Below are 9255 nucleotides of genomic sequence, written 5' to 3' on the forward strand. Positions count from 1 at the left end.
AAAATGTGTCTCTTCTTTGCTACTTGTCCTTAATCTCTCTGCAAGCTGTAGCTGGCTCCCACTCCCACACATTCATAACATGTGTAAAATATATATGTAAGAATTTTGTAACTTAGTTATAAATATTTTATATTATTTATGCGTTTATGAAAAAATCACATTATTGATATTATTTTTCACCAGAAATATAAGCAACTGCTAGAAGTCATCACTCCTTCTGTTTCAATTCATTTTGTTTTATTTTTTTAGTCCCTTAAACATGTCTGAATAGTCACATTTTGACTTGAGTAATAAGATTCAATAGGAACAAAACTAATTTCAAGTGTATAAATGAAAATTCGGACAAATTTAAGGGCCTGCATATGTATTCAGCCAAAAAGAACGTTGCTTTGTAAATCTTTACACTCAACATCACACATGACATACCTAAAACCACATAATTGAAAGAGCATTAGTACATTACACACATTTTAATTAAGTTCACAAAATCAAAAAATTTTGATTGTGTCAGATTAGGACCAACAAATTGAGATGGAAGGAGAATATATATTTTTTTTTGGTATCTTAATACAGATTTGTACCACAAATATATAGACCTTAAAAGTATGTGTAATTTTAAATTTTAAATCATTTACGACCATAGATGTGAACAATACTTTCTTATATCAGGTTTGTGTGTTTAATGGTCACACTTTTAATAATATTTCGGTCTCTAATTTTACAAGTCGTAATTGAAAAAAATTGGCTATTTAATATTTAAATGGTTGGTGGGTGGCTGTTTAAATTTAGTCTTCTTGCTTATATTTTCATTTTTTTTCCTTTTCTTGTGCTCGTGACGTGTTCTTCGCGTTTTCCCTGAATTTCATTGGTTCTTGTACGTGTCACTGTTTTCTTTCCGTATTTCTTCCTATAGACCGACCTGGTAAAAGAAAAAGAAAAATTTGACCCCACAAGTTCATTTTTCTAACCTAAAACATTTTTCGGAAAAGGCTCAATTATGCCATCTAACTATCAAAATGGGCCATTTATCTTTCTTTCGTCGATAGTTTGGCTCATTTATCTTATGATAAGAAATGACTTCATTTATCTTGCCATGACCTATAGAAATGACTCATTTATCGCTTTTCATCGATAGTTTGACTCATTTATGTCATATTTGTTATCAAAATGACCGTCATGCCATATTTCATTAAAGTTGGTTTTACAATACTATATATACGACATGTGAACTCAACTAGATTATGATTGTGGGTGGATAAGGTGTATGGATCGATTTTTTTATTAATTTGTTATTTAAAATTGGGCTGATTTAATTAAACGACGTAGACATCTGGTATTGTAAAACCGGCGTTAATGAAAAAAGGGCATGGATGAGTCATTTTGGTAATAGGCAATTGTATAAATGAGTCAAACTATTGATGAGTGGCATAAATGAGTCATTTCCTATAGTTCGATGGCATAAATGAGCCAAATTATAGACTAGTGGCATAAATGAGCCATTTCCGATAGTTAGATGGCATATTTGAGCCTTTTCCGAACATTTTTTAACGTTCAAAAATAAGTAGGCTTTTGGTCATAGATATCAAAAATAAATTCACTTTTTTTGGAATTTTTGAAGTTGGAGTTGGTGTTAGAGTTTGTGTTTGGCCATAGTTTTTGAAATTGTAGTTTTTGGTGAAATGTAGTTGTAAAAAAGTAAAAAAAGTGATTTTTTTTTTTAAAAATAAGTGTTTTGAGTTTTTGGTATTCCGAAATACAACTTTAAGTTGTATTCGGAATATTTATGGACAAACGCCCAAAAATGAAAAAAGTGAAAAAAATTTCGGAAAAAAATGCATAATTTTTATGGCCAAAGGGCACCTAAATTTTCTTGATAAAATAAAATTAAAAAAGAAGAGGTGAAATTTTTTAAGATACCCACTAGTTCCTCTAATATATTCAATTTCAATTTTATTTTTATTTTTAATTTTAATTTTAATTTTACTAAAGTATTGTCTAGACCTAACGAAATATTTAGTTTGAGATCAAACAGGTGAATTGTAATTCTTGTCCACTGACTGTTCTTACTAATTTAAACATTTATATACAGAGTATTCTTTATATGCAACGATTTGTTGATGTAAAATTGTGTTACCAAATCAAATTAGTTGTAATTACACGATGAGACTCAGTGAGCGTGTAATCAATTGTGAACAACTTATCATGTAAGATAAATAAAATGTGATTCTTAAACTCTGATATATGCTTTTATTACTCGTGTTTTATTTGGTTTCTCATCCGGTGTCCGGTACTCGCATTGGAGTCTGAAAATATCTGGATTCCCCCCATACAGGGGAAGCGCTCCCTATCAAAAAAATTTCCATACCCTAGCATCGAACCCAAAATATCTTGTTAAGGAAGAAGCAATTTCATCCGCCGCATTACATCCTGTGGCTGGGGCTTTATTACTCCTGTTATTCTAAAGCTTGAGGTACTTGGATTTTTAAAAGTCTTCCTACACTGGAACACAAAAAGGAAATTCCAAGTATTGACTAATTTTATTTAGCGTTACGACTTTTAGTACGCCTTGCAAACGCAGCTTGACCTTTGGTGAGATGGGAGGAAAAGAATCTTTTGAGGTTTGCAACTAGTATTTTGGTATCGGCAATTTAACAAAAAGAATGGTCTAATTTATTGAAACTTTTTTAAACTATTAAGCACTTTAACATGTTATAGCATGGACGCAATGGCGGGTTAAAATTTTCACTAAAAAATTCAAAATATAATAAGTAAACCTACGAAAAAGTCAAAGAGTGTTAACATCTATTATATATACATAAAAGTAATTTTAATTATCTATAAATAGTTTTTTCTACCGAATGGGGTTCAACCTATGTGGCTCCGGCCCTGCATGGACGTCTTTAATTTATATATCTTATCTTTTTTTCTGCTTTAAAAAAGCTATACTTTTGACACTTTTATATTTGGTCAATTTTCAATTCGATATTTTTATTTTAATGACATTCTTTCATAGAAATGATATGATGTGTCACCATAAACCCAAAGTGGTCGTTTGGTGTATGGCGAAAATTATTCTGTGATTATAATTTTGGGATTAATTTATTCATATTTTGGGATTATTTTATATCATCTCGTAGATGGTATAAAATATTCCCATGATAAATGGTATAAGAAGGTATATCCCAGCTTATATCATGGGATGCATTTTGTACCAAATATGGTAAAAGGTATAAATTTATACCAATATAAATTTATACTTTGTACCAAATATGATACAAAAAATTAATGCTGTGATATCCCAGCTTATACCATGCACCAAACGACCCAAAGGGTATCTTTTTATTGAAATCTTCTTTCATGATTAAACTGCGTCTAATTGCGTATAGTAAAATGAATTTTAATTTCATATTTTAAAAATGATATTATATCGGTAGTACAAAGATTAGTTTATATTGCTCCCTCCGTTTCAATTTATGTGAATCTATTTGACTACGGAGTTTAAGAAAGAAGAGAACACTTTTTAATTTGTGGTGTTAAATGAGACATATTTATTTTGTGTGACTATAAATCATTGCACAAAGGTAAATTATTTTCAAATATATAATGAGATCATTTTTTTTACACAGATTAATAAGAAAATAGGATTACATAAATTGAAATTGAATGAGTATTAATTGTTGAGAATTGCTAAATGGCCACACCAATTTGATCCAAATTTGGCCACACTTATATAAAAATCACCATAACCACTATTGTATAATTTTAAATTAAGATAAATGTTGAGAAAAAAAGATAAAAATGATATTAAGTAAGCATAAATTATTAAATTTATCCTAAATAATCATATGAATTTATCTTATTTGGGTTATTGTGGTTAAAATAGTGTGGCTAAAAGATTTTATTATTAATTATTAGGAGTAATATATAAGAAAAATCAAAACGAATAGTTGGAGTGACCATTGTCCTTCTTTTCTTTGCTTTGATTTTGTCGTTTGAAGAGAGGAAATTTCCATGGCACTTCCAGTTCTCCATCAAAGCATGGTACACAAAAAAGAGGGATAACGTCGTACAGAAATTATTGACGAAATTAGAAGCTTAGAGCGGAAGAAATGCTTTTTTAAGTGTACGATGCAAAAGCAAATTGTTCAATCTGAATTTTCAGTTGAGCAACGTGTCACGTCACATTGGGCAGGGTCATTTCGCCTACTTAATTAGGCCCCACAGGAAAATTCCTACACTATCTATCCGTGGTGCGGTACCCCCACCTTCCATTAATTTATCATGAGTAGTTTCGTTTGTTGATTATCTCAAAATTATAATTTTGAATTAATTTATCACTTGAAGGTTGGATAAACTACTCCATCTCAAAATAGGTGTAATCTTAATAAAAAAATTATTCCAAAATAAGTGTTGTATTAGGAATTCAAGTTAAATTTAGCATGTGTTTCCAACTATGCGTTTAATATTAAAAAAAAAAAAAATACTCTTTAATATTGTTCGATTTTGTATACACATAAAACCGAGGATATGGATATGATCGGTTTCCCGTTGCCATGGCTATGTTCGGGCAGGATACGGGTCCAAGCTCGATCTGGAACGAGGCGCTAAAGCAGAGGCGATTAACCACCATGAGGAGAAGACCGGGATATCCGTCCTCAGCCGGATATTTCGGCATCAATCTCGGCAACTGTACCGTGTCGTATTTCTTTTCCTTATTTAGAATTGTACTAGGGTTAGGACTCCTCTATTATATAAAGAGGAGGCCCCATTCATTGTGGGGGTTCGGCGACAGAGAAAAAAGAGGGAATTCATGTACTAAAACAATAGAATCATCTGAGTTCATTCATATTTTCTAAGGTTATCTTCATTATTCATTGTGTAAACACCCGGTAAACGGATTCGACCTCGGTTCTGATACCCGAGGCCAGTCATCATTAATATTTGGTCAGATCTGCACTTTTTATTTACTTATTCGTTTATCTTGTAATCTCATCTCGAATTGAATTGAGCCATATATCTTTGGCATCACGCATAAATTTAATTGTTCTCCATTTAAAGTTAAACAGTTTGGCGCCCACCGTGGGGCCAGAGATAATAATGGCGGTTCAATACAAAATTCTGGTTACACTCGATATTTTACATTTGTTCTTTAAGGTTTGATTTCAGGTCTACCAGACATGTCGGATTCTCATTCCGTCAACTTTCAAGTCTAGCCAAGCCATCAAGAGCATAACGACGGGGGCGGACCTAATAACAGCGCACCTCCTGTTAATCCCGTTCAAGCCGGATCATCAGTGGGCAACGTACCAGCCGGCGATAATAACGGAGCCATGCTGCAAAATCTCCAAAACCAATTGGACATGGCTATGGCCTAATTACAGGCCCAGCAAGAGATCATAGCGCAATTATAAAACCGAAGTCAAGCACCCGATATTGCTCCATCGGAACAGACTCAGCATACGACAGAAAGGCACATCACTCGGAATAATGAGAACCACATCGGGCAGAGCGGCGAGCTGATAAGAATGCTCGAAAAATTGGCGAAACGAGTCGAGTCCGGCGAAAAGAAGATACAGGCGAACGATAAAAAAGTGGAGAACTACAACTCGAGGGTCGATCGATTCGGGCCTCACCGTGTCAAGGGACCGATTCGAAAAAATTCGTTCAACCGCCATTTCCGCCAAGTCATGGCGCCGATGAAAATCCCAAAGAGATTTCGTACGCCCGATATCCCGAAGTATAACACTGGTACACCCGGACCCAAACGAACACGTGATCGCATATTCGTACGCTTTATTGGGCGGGGCAATGATCTCGCCGATGACGAAAAGGAATCAGTGGTGCTTAAGAAGTTCGGGGAAACCCTATCAAAAGGGGCGATGATTTGGTATCATAACTTGTCCGAGCATTCGATTGATTCATTTGTCATGCTCACTGATGCTTTTGTCAAAGCCCATGCTGGTGCTATCAAGGTCCAAATCCGAATATCGGACTTGTTCAACGTCAAGCAGCGAGATGACGAGACCCTCTGCGAGTTTATGGCCCGATTTCAAATGGAACGCATGGACTTACCCGATGTCACCGACTATCGGCCGTCCAAGCTTTCACTCAAGGGCTCAATTCAAGAAGCTCGATCACATCTATAGAGCTAAAGCGAAATCTGATAAAATACCCGGCGATGGCCTGGGCTGATGTACACAACAGGTATCAATCAAAGATCAGGGTCGAAAATGATAAGATTCTTAGGACCGCTTCGGTATCATGGCATTCTGGTAAAGGGAGTGATCGATCGAAGGGGAAATGGGCGCAACAGCCAATCGGGCAACAATGATAGGAGGAATGATCGGAGGAACGATCGAGCCTAAAGTAGTCGTGGACTGATGAAAAGAAATACTGTCGATAGAGCCTCGGGAAACAGAAAAACTCCAAGGTTATCCGAGTATAATTTCTGCATCGATGTAGCGACCATAGCGGCGTTCGTTATCCTTAACAGAGAAACAAGGCATCCAAGGCCAATCCAATCTGATCCAGAGAAACGGGATAAAAGCCTTATTTGCAAATACCATCACACTCACAGCCATCGAACCGAAGATTGTCGACAGCTGGGAGAAAAGGTTGCCCAACCATTCAATTTGAGATACCTTCGGGAATTCCTAAGTGAACGAGCAAAAACTCATTTCGAGAACGTGGACTCGAACAAGCAGGATAGGCTGGAAGAGCCTCAGCAAGTGATACACATGATCATGGAAGGAACGGACGTTCCCATTGAGCCGGTCGTAAAACGCACAAAAATTTTCATAACAAGGGAAAAGCGTACTCGGAATGACGACCCCGACAGTCCCATCTCGTTCAGTGACGAGGACATGGAAGGCATCGCGCAGCCTCATAACGACGCACTGGTAATATCTGTCCTTGTCAATAAATTTAGAATCAAACGTGTGCTAACCGATCCAGTAGTTTCGCTAATATCATCCGACGGAGAATCATCGAGCACGGGACTACTAGATTAGATCGTGCCAGCAATACGAGTCCTCAACGGATTCAAAATGGCCTGCGAGATGACGAAGGGTGAGATCACTTTACCGATCAACATGGCAGGAACTACGCAGCGGACAAAATTTTATGTGATAGAGGGAGACACGGGATACAATGCATTGCTAGGAAGACCGTGAATTAACCTCATGAAAGCGGTCCCATCAACTATGCATCAGGCATTGAAATTCCCGACCCCAGAACGTATCAAAACCGTCCATAGTGAGCAATAGGCCGCAAAGGAAATGTTCGCAGTTGAAGAATCTGTTAAGATTATAGAGGTGCCGGATCGGAACGAAAGGGAGAGTACCAAATAGAATCACAGATTCTAGGGTAATACTTATTTTGATACGGAGGGAGTAACATCTAGTTCAAAGAGATTAAGGTAAAATATCAAAATTAATTTGAAATCATAATTTATATTTAATTGGATTGAAGATAAAACAAAATATATATGTTATCCCATGATCCAATTACCCCGTGTGCTATTATGAGGTCCTACTTTCCCTTTGCCATGACAACACCTCAAAACTCATCGTTAAATCGATCTAATCAAACAGGTTGGGCCAATCGGGTTGAGTTTGTTAAATAGTATTCCTATTTCATAAAGAAATTAAAAGTGGTTAAGTTGAATAATAGAGTTTCCCTTTGCCATGACAACACCTCAAAACTCATCGTTAAATCGATCTAATCAAACAGGTTGGGCCAATCGGGTTGAGTTTGTTAAATAGTATTCCTATTTCATAAAGAAATTAAAAGTGGTTAAGTTGAATAATAGAGTGTGAAATTGAGTCCAACTTATATTTTTTGGTATATGTTAGACTAGTTTTACGGTCTTGATGTTCAGTCTTGAGTTTGCAGAGTATTAGGACTCATTTGGCATGAGAATTATTCACTTTTTTTTCAAATTTTTTTTCCCCACTTTTTTTACTTTATAGTATTTGTCCATAAAAATTCTAAATATAACTTAAATTTATATTTGTAATTTAAAAAATAACTAAAATCTTGTTTTTACTTTTTTCACTTTTTCCATTTTCTGTTTTGGACCTTTACTTTTGTTTTTTTCCTTTTTTTATTTTTATCCCAAAATTTTTTGTGTTGCTCAATTTTTACTCGAAAAGTTCACACAATTTTTTTCACTGGTCAGAGGTAACTTATGTTGCTTGGTTGCTCTCCACTCCAACAAACATTGAACATCATGTACTAAAAAGCCATTAAAAGAAAAGAAGCAGGTGGAAATTTTGCAACAATGCCATATTTTCTGTGTAAACCGATAAGCTTTTCAGTTGCAGTCTTTTGATGGAAAGAAACCATCAGTCTTGAGCACCCCATAAGCTGATCTCGAGTATAGTTGCTATATTTCTCGCACTGGTTATATTTATTAATTGCTTTGGGCGGTTTTGCTAGTTTTAGAAATTCGGGAGTATAAATCATATTTCATATTTTTTAGAAAAGGTCCATTTCAACAACCAAATATTATTTGCAAAAACTATGGCCAAACAAAACTCAAACTTCTAAAAATTTTTTTAAAAAAAAAAACTGATTTTTTTTTTTTTTTTTGTTTCTATGGCCAAACGCCTAGTTAAATTCCCACATCGGGTGCAGAGGCGTATGTAGCATAGTATGTAGGGGTTCAACCCCTAACTTTTGACACTGAACATAAATTTATGTGTAAAAATCTACTAAAATTGTAATAAATAATATATATGAACTCTTAACTTTAAAAATATAATGGGTTCAATGCTAAAAAATTTACGTTTGAACTCGTAGAGTTCAAATCCTGAATCCGCCCACATGGGACTGTTATGTAAAATTTGAAAATAAGTTACAAAAATTTATGTCATAGTGTATAAGATTTACAGATTGCTTAAAAGGAATTTTCAAATCATAATCCATATAATGGAGGAGTTAAAGTTTTCATTAAGAGTTGTCAACATAAAGAATTAAATACAAAAAAGAAAATAAAGATCACTAAATATATACCAGTTTATATACCTAATAAAATTTACTTATCTATAGTGTAAGTTTTCAGCGTCAAGTAATTAAAAATTTCTAAAAATATAAAAGAAATGAAAAGAGCGATTACTTATTAAATTATTATTCTGAAACGACAAACTATGACAATTTCAGGTGGGCATTTAATCTTCTTATAATATCTTTTGATAATTTTCTTTACATAAACTAACTTTTGAGGTTAAGCTAAATTAAATATCAATTGTTTTA

At 34.5% G+C, this 9255-nt stretch overlaps 1 protein-coding gene across 1 annotated transcript; it reads left to right on the forward strand.

The window, feature by feature from the left end:
* Window positions 1–6380: 6380 nt before the first annotated feature.
* On the forward strand, window positions 6381–7010 carry LOC132055192 (uncharacterized). Its single transcript, XM_059446901.1, has one exon. The coding sequence runs from the start codon at window positions 6381–6383 to the stop codon at window positions 7008–7010; it is 630 nt and encodes a 209-aa protein (XP_059302884.1).
* Window positions 7011–9255: the final 2245 nt, after the last annotated feature.

Source organism: Lycium ferocissimum, chromosome 5 (genome assembly GCF_029784015.1).
Source record: "Lycium ferocissimum isolate CSIRO_LF1 chromosome 5, AGI_CSIRO_Lferr_CH_V1, whole genome shotgun sequence".
NCBI classification, from domain to species: Eukaryota; Viridiplantae; Streptophyta; class Magnoliopsida; order Solanales; family Solanaceae; genus Lycium; species Lycium ferocissimum.